The sequence below is a fragment of the Falco punctatus genome (assembly GCF_963210335.1).
Source record: "Falco punctatus genome assembly, chromosome: 13".
Lineage (NCBI taxonomy): Eukaryota > Metazoa > Chordata > Aves > Falconiformes > Falconidae > Falco > Falco punctatus.
Window position 1 is genome coordinate 14,277,762 of NC_137593.1, and position 20,765 is coordinate 14,298,526.

A 20,765-nucleotide genomic window follows, 5' to 3' on the forward strand; every position below is an offset into this window, starting at 1 on the left:
GTGTGAGAGCCACAGCTGCTCTTTGTTTTATAGTGACTTGCGCTCTGTTTGCTAAAAGAAATAGTTCAGAGGGCACTGTCACTGCATGCATTACAGATACTTTATCTGAAATTCTATACACATTTTCGGCATTGGACAGCCCCTGCAGCTGTCTAGAATTAGTGGCTTGCCTAGCCAGCAGTTCTTCATTTTACGTAACCTATGTTGTATCAGCCATGCAAAAAGAAGAAAGCCTGATCCAGAGGGCCAAGTCTCATTGTGCGTGCTCCATTTCAAGTGTTGGTTTAACTTACAGAACAAGGTTAGCCTGGAGCATTCACAGCACATTTGCCATGACAGAAAATAGATAGTGATGGTGATATTATTATTCCCAACTTTTTTTCCACCCTTCTTTATATCTTTCTTGGTTCAGGAATCTTCAAGGATTGTCACACCAAAGTGCCTCCAGAGAATTTCTTTGAAAGCTGTGTTTATGACATGTGTTTCACTGGTGGACAGGCAACATCCTTATGCTATGGACTGCAGGCCTATGCTGAGTCATGTACCAATGCTGGGATATGCATAGAATGGAGGAATGCTACTCTTTGCCGTGAGTGTTATGACTTATAAATATCTGTTCTGGATTTAAACTTCAAAAGTATGCACATTCTCCTCTACTTTTTTGATGCATGTTATTTCATTTTGGGTGATGTTTTGCGTATAGTCTATCTCATGTCTTGAGCCTGATTCAGTTTCGGTACCATTACAGTATTTGTATAGAACATTAATTTTCCAGAACATTTGGATACATGCAGGTCTAATCCTTAAAGTTTTAATAATTAACTATTAGTTTCTTGGAAAAGTTTGGTTACATTCAACTGTATCTTACGTAAGCTTCTGCACTGGGGAAATAACTGTTGCTTTGCCCCACTGAAAATCTGCCATCCTCAATGTAAGCAGAGCTGGTAATCCTCCATACACAAATGCTTATAGATGGCTTTTGGTTAAAAAACTATCAATAAGAGACCTTGAGAAGCAGCTATTTCTAGCAAGTTTGCAAGTATTTCTCTGTAAAGCAAAGAAATCAAGTATTCTCACTGATCTCCTGATTAATTCTCTTCAGAATGACTTCATGGGAAATTTTGTATAATGAACTCGTATTGCTTAGATAAAGTTTTCCAGGGATTCCATTGGTGCTTTTATGCAGTACTGGGCAGTTTTCTGCTTGCCAGACATCTTCTAAAGGACCTTCATATCCACGAAGTACACACTTGTAATGATAAAAAGAAATCCTCTAAAGGTCAACCACACTGAAATAATCCATAATTCTCTATGTTTTTTCATCTTGTACACTAATTTCTATTGTACCTATTACCACTGTATTACCTTCAGCAGATTGGCATCTTTTTTTTTTTTTCTTTTTTCTTCTTTTTTCTGTGATCAACAATTAGGTCTTCATTGAAACTAAACCATAAAAAACCATTGAGAGATTCTAGCAGCTGCTCAGTTTGGAAAAAGAATTACTGTGACTTTCAAATGGCTTTAAAGCATGTAGTAAGTCAGCCCTGGGAGAGCAGAGAACAGAGAACTCATTTATAAAAAGACAACAGAGCAAGAAACAAACTTCTAACCCTCAAAATCAGATTAAAGCTATGGACATCCAGACTTCATAGTCTGAGGCCATAGTCCAGGACCTAAATATCTATGGCTTGATTATAGTTATAGAGAAGACTCAATCACATTAAGAGGATTGACTCTCAAGTCCTCCCTCCATCAGTAATTCAAACAAAACCTCAGTTAAGAACCTGACAAGGGGCAGGCACTCTGGTACATGACCGGAGGTGTTGGCTGTAATTGACTGGCAGAACTAAGAGATCCTGCTGTAGGGACAGAAGTAAATGCAAGTCATATGTAGTGATGTGTCACAGAATCTAGCCAGAAACAGTTTTTAGGGTTTTTTAGATGACAGAATGGACAAATGTTTCAGGATTTCTGTAAAATGTAATGTTTTCCATGGAGATCATGCTTTGAGTGATAGAAGCCCAGTTCTACCATGAGGAAGAGGGGTGTGACAGTATAACATATTTTTCTCAAGGGGTCTCTGTAAAAAAGAGTGTGTTTTTCAGTTCTATTTTTAAGTATATGGCAAGTGTTCAAATAGTAACTACAGTAATGGGGCCGTATCAGCTGGCACGTGAAAAGATTCTTCTATTTTTTTAATGGAGTGACTTTGTCTTTAAACCTGCAGAAGAAAGTTTACTGAAGCAAGCACAATTAGTCCTGTATGACCACATCAGACCTACTCTCAAAGGGAGCCTGCAGGGTTTGACTTCCTTTGTGAGATGAAGTGCAGGGTGGTCCACCTGTCTTACCCACCCATCTCACACAGCGAGAAAATCCTTTGTCTGCAGCACTCCCCAGTGTCAGACTTTCTAACAGCAACTTTGTATATTCTCAGGAGCACAGCGAAAGCATCAAGAAGACTTTTATCTTGATTTTGCCATTTTGAGTGATCTTATTTTTTCTTTTTCTCTCTAGCAATGCCCTGTCCTGGAGGCAGCATCTACAAGAGCTGTGGTACTAGGTGTCCCTCTACCTGTTTGAACATATCAGCAGTTGATTCCTGTAGTTCCTTACTAGTAGAAGGTTGCTTCTGTAAGGAAGGCTATGTTTTGAGTGGAGACAAATGTGTGCCAGAAAGCAGCTGTGGTTGTGTTGATGAAAAAAAGCACTATCACCAGGCAAGTTACCTCAGACATTTAAAGAAAAAGAAAAAAACATACCTGAAAGAAGTCTACAAAGGTTTATATGGTGTACCATGAGAGAACAAAATAACAGTAACACAATTATTTATACAATTAATAATAACAAAATAGACTCACTTTGCCAACCTTCTTGATCCATAAGCTGTACCTAAATTATTAATAAACAATTACCTAAATGATCATATATTATGCATGTTCAAATAGTAATGGTTTGATTGTCCCTTATGGTATTACCTTCCAATTTATCTTACAGTATGTACTTTTATACTCTTTTTTTCTGCTCAGCTGGATGAAAGCTGGTTCACCAGTTATCCCTGCAATGAACGCTGCACTTGCAAGGCTAATAACACCATTGTGTGCACATCCTGGCAGTGTGGAGTCCGAGAGGAATGCAGTATTCAGGATGGTGTATTGGGCTGTCATTCTAATGGTAAGTGCTTTTGAAAATGGTTCTCAATGTCAACTCCATAATTAGATCCTTCTTCTCCTAGCTTTATTATAAATCTGTTTTCATATGTGATGGCAAGAAAGTCCCAACTTAGCCTGTGCTAAGATATGAAAAGACACGACGATCTGCCTTGCAAGCACGGATCCTCTTCTGTTGTAGTGGATATCAGCAAAAACTGATGCTGTCCAAAACCTCACAAGGTCACTTGGGTTCTTTTTGTCCTGATAATACCAATTCAAGTCCCGCATCATCCGTGCTGCAAGCTCTAAATTTGGGAATAATTGAGAACTGCATTTCTGAGAGTTTGCGTAATGGCAAGTGCATTAAGTATCAATGTATATAGAAGCAAATTTATTTAGTTTTGTATTTACACCTATATTTATACATATAATTATGTATTTTTATATAGCTAAGTAGAAAAGCTCTGTATTACTCTCAATACATGTATATTTATACATATATATTATATTTATATATATATAAATATGTATATTTATACATATAATTATGTATTTTTATATAGCTAAGTAGAAAAGCTCTGTATTACTCTCAACTACTGAAAATCATAGCTACAACAACATATAGAAAAGTATAAAGAGCTTCATTTGCTGCCAAGTTACTAGTTTGTGCACAATTTGCAAATTATATTTAGGAGACACTTTCTGAAAATTTCTTATTTCCAAATAAATGTCATTGGCATGAATCTGAGATACCTCTGTTAAGGGTTTCTCACATAATTATGATCAGGATTAGGTTGCTGCATTAATGCAAACATCATTGGTCAGCTGAGTCCATGGTGAAATCCAGTCCAAGGTTCTTAGATCATTTTTTCACCTTCAGGCCAAGCGACGTGTCAAGTGGCAGGAGATCCCCATTATTTCACTTTTGATGGAATGATGTACACTTTTGTGGGTACCTGCACCTACAGCTTGGTTAAGGTTGTCAACACAAACAGTGTCATTCCTATAACCATCCTGGGCAAGAATGAAGACAGAGGACTAAGAGGAGCCACATACCTGAAGGAAGTCTACATAGATGTATATGGTGTACGAATCACCCTCCAGAAAAGCCAAGGAATCCTGGTAGGTGGTCGTGCTCTTTATTCTGACAAGAAATATCTTAAAATTAGCTCACTACAGCAGCTATAGGAGAAAGGATCTTCATGTTTCCTAAGGATTATGTACCTGTATGCTTAATACTTGTAGGCATCTCCATTAACTGGATATCATAGGGAAATCTCACTAGCTCCCAAGGCTTCTGGTTTGGGTTTACTGTTCTGTTGGGAATATCTTGGAGATGGAACCCTGAGCCTCCAGACTGGAGAACTGTTGCCTGAACTAAAGAATGGGGTTCCCCACTTTAATAGCTGTTGTCAACCCAGTCACCTATAGCTAGCTAACAAGAACAGAGGAAAAGCAAGTCATACTGTATTAGTCTAGAACAGCACAGGGATCCATGGCAGCACTGGAGGCAGGGAATCCACGCTATGGGTACGTAAGTGCTTACTCACTACCAGGGATCTTTCCAGCTCCCTGTTAAAGGCACAGGCTATAAGTCCTTCCCAGCTCTCCTCAGCTAAAAGGCTGATTCCTGCAACCCATAGCTGGAATATGCAATGCTGGAAGTGTAAAAGAGCTAAAACTCTCATAGAGAAATCCTCAGCGCTGCACAGAATATAGATTGTGAGCAGAAAAGCTTTCATGGGAGAATGTCCGTACTGACAAATGACATGTCTACCCAGCTGAACAATGAGAGAGTCTACACTCCAGTGGAGAACCGGTTGCGAGGCGTGTCCATTGGAAACATTGGCAGATTTATAGTAGTGGAAACTGACTTTGGCGTGATAGTGAAATATGATGGCAATCACCATCTGGAAATCACCCTCCCGCAGTCTTATTTCTCAAAGGTAAGATTTAGTATGTAAGAATCTGGCACTGTTTCAAAACTGCTGCTTTGTGCATTTACTTTTAATTTCTTTTATTCCCGTGTTTTGCATCTTTCTTTGTAGCTGTATTATAACACGTCATTTTTTCTCCTTTCTATTTTTTTTCTCTTCACAACAATTTCCTTGTATTCCGAGGGGGTAGTTAAAGAAAATGACCTGGCTAGGGGAATACATCCAACTTACAGAATTAAATGCCTTGAAGCCTTAGGGTACCACAGGCTTAGTGAAGTTTCTGTTTTATTTCTCTGTGGGTGCCATCAGACACTAGTGTGTGTGTCTGAAATGGCTAGTATGAGATTGGTTGTTGGTGTTGATCTGGTGTCATGGTTTAACCCCAGCCAGCAACTAAGCCCCACACACAGCCACTTGCTGACCACCCACCCCCCCATCCCCACCCCCACACACACCAGTAGAATTAGAGAGAAAATTGGAAGGGTAGAACTGAGAAAACTCATGGGTTGTAAAGCAAGAGCTGTGTGTGCAAGCTGTGCAAAAGAAGGAATTCTTTCACCACTTTCCATCGGCAAGTAGGTGTTCAGCCATGTCCAGGAAAGCAGGGTTCCATCATGTGTAATGGTTACTTGGGAAGACAAACACCATGACTCTGAATATCCCCCCTTCCTCCTCCTTCCCCAAACTTCATATGCTGAGCATGATGACATATGATATGGAATATCCCTTTGTTCAGTCGGGGTCTGCTGTCCCAGTTGTGTCCCCTCCCAAGTTCTTGAGCACCCCCAGCCCATTTGCTGGCAGGGTGGTGTGAGAAGCTAAAAAGGCCCTCACTCTGTGTAAGCGCTGCTCAGCAGTAATGAAAACATCCCCATATTATCAACACTGCTTCCAGCACAAATCTACAACATTACCCCATACTCACTACTATGAAGAAAATTAACTTTTCCCAGCCAAAACCAGCACATTCGGTCACATGACTTCACAGGCAATGAATAAGAAGTTATTGGGGAAGCTGATGTAGAACAGATTGCGCTTAGAATGTGGTTCTTGCTTATTTGCAGGTACATGGCATGTGTGGTAACTTCAATGATAACCCTGAAGATGATCTTTCCTTGCTCAATGGTACACTTGTCAGTATTACACAGTTTGGAAACAGCTGGAAAGTGGAGGAAGACAGTGAGGAAGGGTAAATGCAACTTCTCATACCTCCCATCTTCCCTCAGGACACAGTCTTCTTTAAATTGTTTTGACTGTTCGCTACTTTGTAACGTATAAGTAGTATATATGAGACTTTCGTTGAATCTGAAGCTCAAAAAAAGCCAGCACCACAGGAAACCATTACACAGGCCAGAGGGAAACCACAGCCATCCTATTGATCTATATATATACTTGGTGAATTAGGCCTTGGGGCATCCACAGTGTGGACATAGCTTGTTTGTTTTACACTGAAAACACCTGGAGCAGGACAATGGTGTTGGGGAACAATAACGGCCAGCTGCTCCCTAAGGGATGAGGAGCCAAGTGTGGTAACACAGCCAAGGGAACAGTGGCTTCACCAGCCAGCACCCATCCCGCACTACCTGAGCAAGGCAAGCAGGGCAGGCGCAAGGGTGGAAGCCAGGGTCAGCCAAGAGTCCAGATCACCACACAAGTCTGCAGTGATGAGAGGTCTGAGGTCAAGCGGAGAAGTCAATCCTCTAGACAGGGTCAAGTTCAGTGAGAGTAACGAGGGTCAGACACAGCAGGGTGATTTCCAGGCAGGACTAATGCCTAGTCTTTCACTCATAGAAGACTGTAGTCTCTAGAGTTGTTTGTTTAATACCTTTCAGTAGAAACAAACCTTTCAGGTTTTTTTCAGTCTCTGTCTTATATATGCCTTTGAAACTTAAATGCAGCTGTGTCTGTGCTTTCATGCAGGTGTTTGTCAGACTTAAGAGAAGATTATGGTCCTCCTTGCACTGCTGAGAATAAACCAGTCATTGAAAACCAGTGCAATGTCCTAAAATCTGACAAATTCAAAGCATGTCATAACCTAGTCAAGCCTGAAGATTTCATACAGATCTGCATCTATGACATGTGCCAGTATGATGGCATGAAGTCTGCTCTCTGTGACATAGTTCAAGTCTATGTGGACACCTGCAGGAATCACGGAATCACCATTAAATGGAGGAACAGCACATTCTGTCGTAAGTGCACAAGCAAATGAAAAAATGAAACTTGAATGACTGATAGCATGAAAAAAAAAATAGCAGTATTAGGTAAACAAGTTATGTCAAAGAAAATTAAACCCAAATTGTCACAAAATGTAATTTTAGTATTATGAGTTTATGACTCCATTGTTGCACTGAACTGCATTCAGGTTGAGCTAAACCCAGGGATACCTCAGGATTAGGCAAGTTATGGGTAGTAATGTGAAGTTACAATGGCTTTAGTAGCCAAATGAGTGACATGAGATATTGCAATAAGCCTTAAAATGGAGAAACAGTATAACCAGAAGACTAAACCGAAGCGGGATGCTGTGTTCAGACACAGGGCTCAATGCCACTGGCTGCGTTTTGAATGAAAACTGGCAATTTGGCCAGCTGCTTATAAAGGGCCATGTTCTCAGATTAATTTCCAATGTATGTGCCTCATTCCACCTGGTCAACAAAGCTACAAATTATGTAAAAATGAGTAAAGATTACACAGTGGGTTTCTTTTTGTTGTTTTTTCATGATTTAGTATTACATTGAGAATTAATTATTATTAATATAAATAATTGGGAATTAATGATTAATAAGTCCATCAGAAATTCCTAGTTGCCTCCTTGCCATGAGCAGAGGAAAATACTGGACAAACGAACCCTTTGTCCTGCTACCTTGTTTCTTCAGCTGTCCTCTTATGCATCTCTAGTCATTGGAAGAAACAGGGTATAGAGCTAGATGAATCTTCAGTCTGACAATGCTTATCTGTTGCTCTTGCATGTGTTTATGTCTGTGGTTAAACTAGATGCACAACTGTTTTACATCACTGGAGGGTTGAACATCCTAAGGAATTTGCACTAAAGATTCTCATTCCTAGCAATGCCCAAAGAGGCATTTGCGGCTGAACTGGAATACTGAATCTGAAGGACCTTGCATCAGGTACCACCAGTTCAGGCATACCTGTGATAGAGCAGAACCAGCAGCTCCAGAGAGCATACTCTGGGTTGGGATTTTTTTTTTTTGCTTTTTAAAATAAAATATAAAAAATCAAAACTTGTTAATGATCCAAACCAGCTATTAAAAGGCAATTCTATACTACTGTTTTATAGGCCAAGTTGTAGCTTTCAGGCAGGCACATGTGTTTGCAGTGCCCTTTCTAAATGTATTTAATAACGCTGCTTCTATGCTTTTTGACAACACAGCATTGCCATGTCCAACCCACAACCATTACACAGACTGTGTCTCCACCTGCCCATCAACATGCAATGACATTTTTGCCTCTTCCCTTTGTGAGAAGACAGAAGAATGCACAGAGGGCTGTGAGTGTGATGATAATTACGTGCTTAGTAATGGCAAATGTGTACCTCTGAGCAATTGTGGCTGCAGGGATGATGACAACAATTACTACAGTGTAAGTAGTTTGTGGAGCAAATCTCTGGCTGCAAAACTTGTAGAAAGTTGGTCTTCTGTCCATCTGAATGAGAGAAATCTTCAGGGTCTACCTTTTAAACACCTTTCATCTGATCAGTAAAAGCTGCAGGCTTAGGTGTTAGGATATGCAGGAGCTTGGTACTTCACACCTGAGGCCATAATTGAGGCATATTTAAAACTGGTCCGTTGATCAGAGTTGTTCAGGCAGCCTAGTGCTGTTTTGTGTTCAAATTATTATGTCAAAGACAATAGGATAAATGGACTAGGATCCCCCCCTCCCAGGCTCTTGGTGAGACTACACCTGCACTGAGCAGCCGTGGAATCACCAACTGGACAGGCTGCACCTAGCCAGCCCCTATACCCTTTGCTACTGAACTTTTATTGCATTGCAAAGCTGAGTACCTTGATAACATGTTATTAACACAACTTGTGTCCAGGCTGGGGAGACCTGGATAACTCCACACTGCACCAAAAGATGCCAGTGTCAGAACAACGGTGTCATCAAATGTAAAAGCTTCAGCTGTGATTCTAAAGAAACCTGCGTGATCAAAAATGGAAAACACAAGTGCAATCCAACAGGTATGTGCAGGCAGATCTTCACTTGGTGTTCCAAGAGGGCTGGAGAAGGAGGAAGGATCTGGGTGTCCATTCTTTTTTCCATGGCACTTATTTTCCACGGTGAAAGAAGACAGCTCTGACAGTGCTGTTGACGACACATTATCGAACAGAAAAAGGCCTCGGTTCTCAGAATAAAAAGTTCCAGTACAAGACAGAGAATTTGCAGAGGGAAGTGGAACAAGAGTTTGAAAATTTACACATATCTAGAAATTTGACAGTTCAGCCTGATTATTTTAAATATTTTTTTATAAAAATAATACTATTTGCATTGCATCTACCAAACCCAAAACTCAGATATATCTGTGAATCCTTTGGTAATGATCCTCTTTTTTCCACGTGCATGCACATTCAGGCAGGAAAGTAATGAAGCTGCTCTTCTTTAGGTTTTGGGAGATGTCGAATCATGGGCGACCCACATTACATCACCTTTGATGGCCTGGTGCACCACTTCCAAGGAAAATACACATATATTCTGGCCCAGACCACCCGTGACCTACCTGATACTCTGACACAGTTCAGCATTGAAGGCGTGAACTATCCCCTTCATCGAAATCGACACATTACTTACCTGAAAGAGATTGTCATCAATGTTTATAATCACACAGTACAATTCAGGCAGAACAAGCAGCTTGTGGTAAGTTTTTTGCTGACTGCAGAGCACAGAGAAAGCTCCTCCCTTGCAGTATAACACCTTTCAGTATTAAATGTCTGTTTTGAAGAATTTAGATATCAAAGCAAACTGTATTATTATAGCAGTGCTATGGGGCAACCACAAATGTGATTTTTCAGCTGTGTTGAGTCTTTTTTCTCTATAGCTGTGAAGGATATAATTCTACTTCAAACAAATAAATGAATAAATAGAGATTTAGGAATAAAACACCAAATATCCCAAGACTTAAGTAAAGACATACAAATTTTTATCAGTGGTAGGAAAAAGTGTGAATTATGCTAGGAAAACTGCATTTCCTTCCCCTTTATTGGTGCGTAAGAGTTTACATAGCTCATGTATAAATTTTTAGCTCAACAATAGAATATGCTAGGATGGAATCAAAACATTGTGCCCAGATCACTTTCCTCAATGTATGATTTTGTTAACTTTAGAAAAACAAATCCTGAGGTTTTTACCTAGTTAAATTATCTGATATATTTATCATAAAACCAGAGGAGTGTTCATTTGTAGCATTAATGACTAATGAAGCCAGACCTGAATTTGGCCTATATATTATGTATTTAACTTATTCTTTCCCTGTTAGTTGGATGGTGTGAGGGTGAGACCCCCTGCTCGTCCTCATGAAGGTATTCGTATATACCAGAGGACAACAAGAATTTATCTGGAGACAGACTTTGGCTTATACTTGAGCTTTGACGGCAATCAAAATGCAGGTAAGTGATACTAAGACAACGTGCAGGAATATTTATACACTGTCTCAAAAAATGTTCTTATTCCAAAGGAGGTCTAAACCCAAGGCAAAATTAGAAACTTTCACCATTTGAGCCTATGGCCCTTTGTGATACAAACTTCCAGAAAACTAAAACAAAAAGGGTTTTCCAAGAACCAGAAAACACATAAAACTCATTTATTTATCTGGATCCACCTGAACTTAGAAGAAATGAGATGTAGAGTCAGAGTGCATCCTTTTACATGTTTCCTGTCAAGGCTATTCCAGATAATCCCATTCTTTAGTGTTTCTCAGCAGGACTCATATCACATATACACAACTCATTATGTAAATTGAACACACATTACCTCCTCTGTTCAAAGCAGTTGAGAGCAAAAGAGCTACTCCTGATTTACAACAGAATATAGCCATGTTATTTCTGAGTGTATGGTGAAAGTGCCAGGCCATTTATACACACGGCTGTCATTCCAAGCCCTAAAATTCCAACTGGAAAAAAAAAAAAAAAAAAAAAAAGGTCTGTTTTATAGGAATTCCGTTTCTCAACGAGCAAGTGAATTGTAAGTGAAGGGCAAAAAGTGTGCGGTACATTGTTTGTTGCAAAGCAGTAAGCAGTACGAGCCCTCAGGTGGTGATGCCATATTACATAACACCTTATTGGCTGCAAGAAACAATTTTTTTCATCATCCATATTGCAGAGCACAGAAACAGTCCTGGTAATGTGGGTATGAACATGTATGTATGTTCAGGGCTGTGTTCAAATCCTATGTGTGAGGCCCGTGTCACGTTACTAACTCCAACCTGAGTCATTAAATGCGGTTCTTGGCACTGCTTTCCACCTCTTCCATACACTCAGAAGCAAAGATTTCTGTGTAATGGTGCTTTTTTGTCTTCTGAACTTCCCTAGATATAAAGCTGGCCAACACCTACAGAAACAGAGTGGAAGGCTTGTGTGGTGACTTTGATGGGAGATATAGAAATGACTTCACAAATCCAGATGGTGTTTGGGTGAAGAATGTGAATGTATTTGGTGAGAGCTGGAAAGTTCCTCTAAAAAGAAGAACCTCTCGTCTCAGGTACTTAACTTTCTACTTAATATCCATGGCAAGCACAGCTACTGGGAGTGAATTAAGCCACAGTTAATATCCAGGAATAACTACACTGTCTTATTTCTAGTCTTTCTTCTTCCCTTGGTCTGTGTGTAGGGACCTTTCCTGCTCATCACTAGGGTGAATTATCAGCGCCCTTCCATCTAGCCAAAAGAGGCCTGAACTATCACTGCATTACTCCAGTTCAGTATCCCTCTTTGGAGTCACAGTCATTACAACTGCTAGGGCACAGGGATGAATAAGATCTTTGCCAGACTCATGGTTCCTAGCAAAGATAAATACATCATGTTGTGCTGGATGGACCAAAGGGAGGGCAAATCCCAGTTCAGTGTCATCCCTCCCTCTGGAATATGAAGGTAGCTTTGAAATCCATCAAGGTGAGTTCACAGTTCCTCCTAGGTGAGGTTTGAAATATCTGATTTCCTTACTTTCATGGCTATCTAGTGTTTTCTGCCAGTACAGAAAATAAGGGTTTCTTTCGATTATAAATGAGCATGATATTTGTGGCCAGGCAAATTCTGTGCTAATTAGTCCATACAGAACATTGAACCAGGTAGGAAAAGAAGTTTCCTTCTTTCATTCCTTCCCAATTTGCTTTGAAAGACCTTTGGAGGTTGCTTAGCCACTAACACAAAACATTTTCAGCAAGTAAATGGAATTGTATTAGCTGTCAGGATATCATTTGACTGCAAAAACTTGTCTGCCAGAATAGGAGAAAGCAGTATGTAGGTAGTGTTGAGCATAAAGGGGCTCCGGAGGCTATGCCTACAAGAGAATTTTGGCACTTCAGGCATGCAGCCAGTTATTCAGCAAAAGCGAGCACATGTCCAATAAATAGTGGCCTATTTCAGCTGCCTCATTCTGACTAACATTCAGATTTTATTAAACAGATTGGATGAAGGAGGCATTGGATTAAGCCTGCATCATGTAGAATTTCCAAAGATATAATTACAGATATATCTTTTGATTTAAATATCCATAAATCTCTGAGACAGTAGGAAGTGTTCTACTACATCTTTGATTTGCTTCATCTATCTCCTTCCCATTCAGGATAAATCATGAGAGAGAAATAAGCTTACACCACAAGACAGAAGTACTCTTGTGGTGTTACTTAGAGAGTAGTATCATGGATGTTGGATGTACAGAGAACTGATGGTTTCATCATGACTTCTTTTACAGACGAGATGTCAACTCAAAAGCTGAACCTGAGGAAGAACCAGATCCAGGGCTCTTCCAAGGCTGCAGCGAAAATCAGCTGGGGCAAGAAAACAGCACTTCAAGATGTCAAATCCTGATTGACTTGAATGGTCCTTTTGTGAAGTGTCATTCCACAGTCTCACCTGATTTCTATTTCACGTAAGTGTCTACTGCAGACAGTCATTCTTCCTACTTGCAAAGTCATTTTTGTGCTTGTTTCTGACAAGAACTTTGCATCTTCAGTTACCAGGGTATTAATAGGAACTAAGGATAGTAAGTGTCTTTGGTGAACTGGGCCCAGAGATTCTGTTATTGATGTATTTAAATCCCCTTATTTAGTTTTACATAATTGTTGTCGCGACGGAGGGAAGACACAGTCACTCAATATGAGTGATCAGCAGACTTCGTTTATTGTCTCTTACAGTCACCTTTTATGCCTTCTTATAATTAGCTCATACATACTACAAAAGTTAAGCTCGTTATTGGTTAGTTGCCTAAATATCAAGCCCGCCCCTAGTTTCTCTTCTGTAGTTATCTGTTCCCACCTGCAACATTCTTTTCCCACCATGATCTTCCTGTTATTGTGTAACAAGAACAGCCAAAGACAGTGTATTTTTGCTTTACTTCAGATAAGCTGAGAGCGATGTGCATTTTTGTCCAGCCAGCTGGACTATGTCTATGTGACCCTTTTCAGCTAGCCAGTTATCCACAAATTGTGATGATCTGTCTATTTGTTTAGAGTTCCACTTTTCTGTTAGCTGTAGAAAGTAGCTTTCTTCTTTTCCTACACAGATAAAACAGCAATGTTAAGCATTATACCTGTAGGCTGGGATTTCCAGTGTGCTTACAGTTCTTGTTCACTTTCAGTGAGAATTTAGTACCTGGGTCTATTAGTTTTCTTTTAATAATTTTAGCTTCATAAAATCTAGCCTTCATGCTATAGCCACAAAGGCTGAAGCTGTCAGTGACACTTGCATCTTCCATGGAGCAGCGCAAAAGAACAGATTAGTGAAGAGTAACTTAACCCAGTATCTTCAAGGATACCCTTTCCTGTGTTTCAAGGCTGCTCTCACCTCCCACATATAAATTCCTACACACCTAATTTTGAGCTGTAATGAAACCTGCTGATTCATCCTCATATTCATCAGTCATCAGTCACAAAATTGTCAAGTAGCTGTCAGTTTTCTTTAGTCATATAGTTGTACCTAACATTTAAAAATTGATAATGCCCAGCTTCAAAGTGTCTCTTAGCTGTGAGAAGAATGTGAAGGTATGTTAAGCCAAATAAACCGGACCACTGGCTTCAATGTATATATCCTGATCTTTATGTAAGCTGCATTTCTACTTTTCTACTCACTGTAGAATTTGGTTGGGCAGCCTGTTCTACTTTCTTAAGGGTTTCCTGATTTTTCTGAGGTGCTGCATACTTGCAGATCCCATTCATCTCAGATCTCAGTGCCTCTGAAAATCAGGCCATGGATATTCAGATGATAAGCAAAGCTGAGAAGTAGCACTAGCAAACAAACACTGGGTAAAACAGAATTCTGTGTCAATATTCGAGGCGTATGGACATGAGAAAGGCACCCAGGTATTGAAAGAAGTGTGTAGGCCAGCTATAAGACTTAGCAGCGCTAAAAAGTGCTCTATGAGCAAGATGCAGCCACGCTAGCCCAAACAGAAGCCCACAGCAAAGAATAACTTCCTGTGACAAGCAGTCAGGTACCTGTTTATTCCTTGTTCATATATGAATACCTCACGTGTTAGCAGCAGCTGCACAACAAATAACCTGATCTTCCCAGTCATATGCTTGGAGGGGGTTTTTTATTCCTCTGTTTTCATGTCAGCCAGATACAGGAAAATGGAACTAACTTAGAGTCAGGCAGAAAAGCAGCTGAAAATAAACAATAACAAAGGTATTGGGAATGAACGCTTTCGCATGTTGTACATAGGAGCTGCCTGTTTGATATATGTGTGGGAGGAGACGAGGATGCTATTTTATGTCGCAGTCTGGAGGAATACGTGCTGGCTTGTCAGCAGCAAGGAGTCAATATGGAAGGCTGGAGGCAACAGACAGTTTGTGGTAAGCACAGGAAGAACTAGAAAGTATGGTTCCTGTCTAAAAGACTCTCAAAATCTGAAATTGGAGGCTTTTCCTAGACGCACCACATATCAAAGCTTCTTAGGGAATGATTGTTGATTCATGCTTTAATCACTGTTCACAGTTTAGCATGCACACTTGCTCTTCTGGCCTCTCTTCTCTCTCCTATGCTGACTTCTACATTTAGACCCAGCTTAGAAAGCTACTTAGGAAAGCAGAAATGCCAGCTCCCCTGTCATCAGAAGTTTTGTGAGAGAAAAAAATGTCCCAACTAGGAAAAAAAGTTAAAATTTTGGAGACCATCACAAGCCACAAATTCAGAAGGAAAAACATTTCATTTCAATCTCTTTTTAAATCTACAAAATACACTCATTCTCTTTTTTGCCTGTGAAATTTCAAGATAAAAAAGATTCAGCTGAAAACTTCAAATCCTTCAGACTAAAAGATGTTGAAATAAAACTTATAATAATCTCAACCCTTTTTTCCCCCCTAATATTTTGATTTCAAGTTGGGAGATTCATCAAACCACACTTCCCCTGCATTACCCATGGTTAGGTGACTGTATTCCTGGTGAAACACAGTTCCCAGAGTTGGGAAACAGCTCTGGTACTTGCAGGGATGGCTGCCCTGAATGTGTGAGAAGTTCTCTGAGATCAGTGAGCACCAGGAATGAGAGCACAGCATACAAATAGCTTTGATGATGCACTTCCTGACTTGGAGCGTTTCATTTACAACTTCAGTACTATTATATATGTAGGCACATCTGTGTGTATGTATGTTCATCTTACTGCCTCCTACAAAATGGTAATGTCCTCTGGATCTCAAAGGGCATTGTGTAAGCAAGTACTGCACAGCAGCCTGCTATAACTGGACTCTCCTTATTTTTAAAGGAATATCATGCCCTGCCAACAGCAACTACAGTTCATGCATATCTGCATGCCCTGCGTCCTGCAGCGACTTGACCAGCCCCTCTGAGTGCGAATCACCTTGTGTCGAAGGCTGTGAATGTCTCCCTGGCTACGTTCTTAGTGGTTTTGACTGCGTGCCTTACAAACAATGCGGCTGTACATACCTTGACAAATATTATGAGGTACAGTCTCTCTGTGGGTCAGACAGCTCCCACAGCACCAAACAATATTTTATCTTGCTAATCATTTTGACAATCTCCTCATTCTCCTCAGCATGTAATTTTGCATTAGAAACAAAGAGCAATTGTTTAACAAAATTCTAGTCTCTGGAGGAAGGGAAGAGAGAATGGATCACATGGCCTGCATCTGAAACTCTGCCAGAATATTCAAGGCAGGCACTTGGAGAAAGTATATGATTACACTCTGACCTCCATGTTAATTCTTCACCTTTATTATGCTAAATAATAACCTCATAGGCTCTAAAGTTTACAACACACCAATTAGAGAAATTCTGCCAGTCACTGTGGTCCCTCAGCTCTCAGCGAAGAGTGGTATAAGCAGGATAGGTGAGCACCAAGCAAGGCTGGATTCTGGATGAATCCTCCTTTGCTGCTGCAAGATAGAACAGCTTGATAATCCCATAGATTTCTGTTTTAACACTAGAGATTTGGTACAGAAAAGGCCTAAGCCAGTAAAAACAGTTTCATGGGAGGAGAGAGACACATGAACAGGTGGCACTTGCCAGGAATACCACACACAGTATTTCCACACTGCCTTGGAAGCATGATGTCATGCATCTGCCACTCTTACCTCCAGCAGCAGTTAGACATTGTTGGTTGCATAGGTACCCCACCTGGGGCCAGGATCTCATACCCCAAACTCTTCTTTTGCCTTTTTTCTTGGGCCATCCTTGAGTTTCAAAGAGCTGGATTAGTATACTGCTTGCTTTCTTTTCTGTACAAACTAGCGAGGGCAGGGGGGCATATCTGCCCTGTTGTCATTCATCAGGAAGGCACCAGAGAATAGCATGGGACCCCAGTGCTCCATCTATGGTTTTTCTGGCTGATTTTGTTTGACATTTTTTAACATTTAACTGCTGTCCTCTAGATTGGAGAAATATTCACCACCGATGACTGCTCTCAGAGATGCCAGTGCACAGAAAGTTCCACTGTCTCCTGCTCTAACATAGTGTGTGGATCTGATGAAATCTGTGGAATTTCAAACTACAGTCGTGGATGCTACAGGAGTGAGTCAACCACTATCATACTGTTTTTGATGCTAAGTCGTCCTGACTTACTGCTTATAGGACATCACCTGGTTGCAGATAGTTGCCACAGTGTACAGAAGAAAAACATACTAGAGATCCTGCTCTAATGTTTCACTGTAGAAACAGCATTTCTTTTGCTTATTCCTGTTGTCAAGTACAAGTAACGCGCCTTAAAACACAGGGGATGTCCTGCATTAGGAGTCAGTGTAACCTAAGCAAGAACAGTTCTCTCAGTCAGATTACCTGAGTCCAAAATGTTTCTCCTCCTTCATGCTAGGTGGACCATGTATGCCAAATCCTTGTAAGAATGACGGAGTTTGCTCTGAAACTACCAACAGCACCTCTTCCCGCTTCTACTGTGAATGTTCAGAACTGTACACAGGACCAAGCTGCGAGACTGAAAAGATAGGTAATAGAACTATTTCGGATTTCACTGTCTGCCTTACACCACTTTCAAAACTGGATGTCATTACAGAGAAGACTGAGCTTGCTCTTCACTTCCATGCTGTAAACTAGTAACCCAGTTGGTGAGAGTCTGTGGTCCAAGGGGTCAGATCCTGTAGCGGAGAGGTGCTAGAAGGCATGACAGCAGGGCTCTGTAGAGCATGCAGGACCTGGGTATGACAAAATTCATCAGAGAAAACAGTGTAAATCAAGCAGACAGGCAAGGGTTGAGGAAAATAAAAATAAATCTGTTCACGGTACGGTTAGCTTTCACTGACAGGGCTCTTACTTCTTCTCCAGTTGAAGACCCTCCCACAGAGAATCCTGAGGACCATACAATCGCCATTGTCATTGGAGTTGTGGCAGGTGTAGTTGTTCTTGTCGTTCTTATCTCCTCTACAATGTACCTGTACAGGTAAGGCTTTTACCAGCTTTCCCATGTTCAGCAGAGTCAAGACACATACACCCCTTTTAGTACCTGTAAACCTCAAAACTCCCATCAGCCACATACCTGCAGGACCAGAAAGGAAGCACAGCATTCAGAACCTCATTTGAGCAATGTGAGGGAAAAATTAGCTTTTTCTACAGAAATGAACATGTGCCATTTCCTTTACATGGGGCATATGCATCACTATCACAAAAGCTGGGCTTCTCCAAAATCTGACTTCATTCATGCTCACACCATTGTTTTACCACTCACCATAGATAAGAAGAGCAATTAAAAATGGTTGTTGTTTTGTGGTGGTTTTTTTCCCCATTATACAGAAGGAAGAGAAAGGTGACTATAGCTGTGACATCAAGGGATTCTTCTTCAAAATGGCCCAGGGATGTATTGGATGACAGAGCACATGAGCAAGATTATGGCTGCATTGTGAATACTGCGTTTGATCAAAATGAATCCTCAAATGCATACCTATAGTTAGCAATATTTTTCCAATTAATTTGTATTACTTTCTGCTTTTATATTTCTAATACTGAGAAGAAATATTAATAAATATATAATTGCATTTACTGAAATGTTTGAAATTGTTCATTTAAAATCTCTCGAATTTGCTTTAGACCCAAATTGAAATAAGTCTTTTATCTGAGTCAGGACATGTCTTCAGAGGCTGTTTGAAAAACTGTAGTGGGTTTGCATGGCAAGGTTTTGGTATGGGGGGGGGGCTATAGGGCTGGCTTGTTGGCTTCTGTGAGGAGATGCCAGAAGCTTCCCCCATGTCCAACAGAGCCAATGCCAGCTGGATCAGAGATGGACCCGACACTAGCCAAGGCCAGTTGGCGATGGCGGTAGCGCCTCCGTGATAACATATTTAAGAAGAGGTGGGGGGAAATCTACACAAGAAAAACTGCAGTGGAAGAAAGGAGTGAGAATATGTGAGAGCAGCAACACTGCAGACACCCAGGCCAGTGCGGAAGGAGGGAAGAAGGTGCTCCAGGCACCAGAGCAGAGATTCCCCTGCAGCCCACGGTGAAGATCATGGTGAGGCAGGCAGTGCCCCCGCAGCCCATGGAGGTTCACGGTGGAGCAGATACCCACCTGCAGTGTGCAAGACACCCCATGACAGATCACTCACAAGGCCCAGGGCACCAGGGCACTGCCTGGGCCTTGTCCAAGCTCTGAACAAATTTCCAGCACTGTGAGTGAAGCTTTGAGACATGAGGAACACACCACTGAGTTTCTCTGATGCTTTTCCAGTTCTTTGCAGGTTCCTTCCTGATTACTGTGAGGAACAGTGTGGGCTTCCTGTTGTTTCTGCCATTAAGGCTGGTCATTATTCACTTACCCTTTCCGCTTTCCCTTGTATCCATAAACTCACATGTGCTGTTAGCCAGAAAAGTATTTGTAACCTCCATCAACAGCTAGGTAGATAAAAGGGATTTTGTTCTGGCCCATTGAACAACGTGCCAGCTGCCTGCATGTGCACAGCAGAGCTATTTTGGAGAGGATGCACATGGAAAGGGGCTTTCAGCCTCATTACATAATGAAAATGAATCACCCAGAGAGACCTACCCATGCACAACTGAACTGTCAACCTTATGCTGGAATTTCACCCCGATTATAACAGCATCTTTCCTGTCTGTTCAGCAGCAGCTTCCAGCTGCGCTCCCCCACCCGCTGACAGGGTGGATCTGTGGGGGGGGCGGGCCGAGCAACAGGGCCCAGCTGTGCCCAAGTAAAGCAGATTTCTGGGTTTCCACGGATACATTTTTTTTCCCCCTCAATACCACAAGAATTACCTTGGTTTTCCATTGCAAAGCTTGTGTGAAGACTTCAGGTTTGAAGCGGGGGGGGATGCTGCAGCGAGCAGGCGCCACGCAGTGCAGCGCTGCCTTGACTGGTTCATGTCGACGTCGACTGAAGCCAGAAAGGTGGCAAACCTGCTGCTGCTGCTCCTTTACATTAACCGCCTTGCTCACCAGGCTTTGACACGCTGGTTTTAAACACGCTGCTCGGGTCAGCTTGGCTGCTAGCCCACCCGGCTGTTTGCTAGCCCGCCCCGCCGGCAACAGCCCGGGAGGCGGCCGGAGCCGCTGGGCTGCGCTCACCCCCGGCTCGGAGGGCTCTCGCTGGGCACTGAAACAGTTAAAGCTGAAAATCATTCGTTAAGTACACAGCACCTGCAACTTGTGCTCAGCACCTGTAGGTAACTGACCGACTCACAAAGAGGCGCAGATACAGGACGAATAGCCCGGTTGTAAGCAAGAGCTGCGCTGCCTCTGCCCGGGAAGAGCCAGCACAGTGCGGCTCAGCGGGGGCTGCTCAGCATCCCTGTGCCAAAGGGAAGAGCACATCCCGAGGCAGACTGCGAGCCTTCCTCCCCGAGACCCCGGCCCGCACCACCCGGTGTCAACACGCCTGCGCCAGAGGGAGCAGATTTATGATAGTGAGCTCCTGGAACTAACTGTAATAACCCCGCCTTGTCTTGGGAATCGAATGGATATGCTTCTGTGTAATAAGTATCTGCTGACTTAACCCCTCCGTGTTAGGTCAGGTTAGCTCGGTAAGGTCGGGAGGAGCGA

The 20,765-nt window shown here is 41.7% G+C and overlaps 1 protein-coding gene across 1 annotated transcript; it reads left to right on the top strand.

Moving 5' to 3' along the window:
- Positions 1-479: 479 nt before the first annotated feature.
- Positions 480-10,012, top strand: LOC308072954 (zonadhesin-like; the record flags this gene model as incomplete). Its single annotated transcript, XM_080410599.1, has 8 exons — positions 480-589; positions 2,518-4,274; positions 4,934-5,098; positions 6,154-6,278; positions 7,010-7,278; positions 8,478-8,686; positions 9,144-9,285; positions 9,708-10,012. Exons 2-8 carry the CDS (start codon positions 4,086-4,088, stop codon positions 10,010-10,012), a joined length of 1,404 nt encoding a protein of 467 aa, XP_080266725.1. The 5' UTR covers positions 480-589; positions 2,518-4,085.
- Between the last annotated feature and the right edge of the window lie 10,753 nt (positions 10,013-20,765).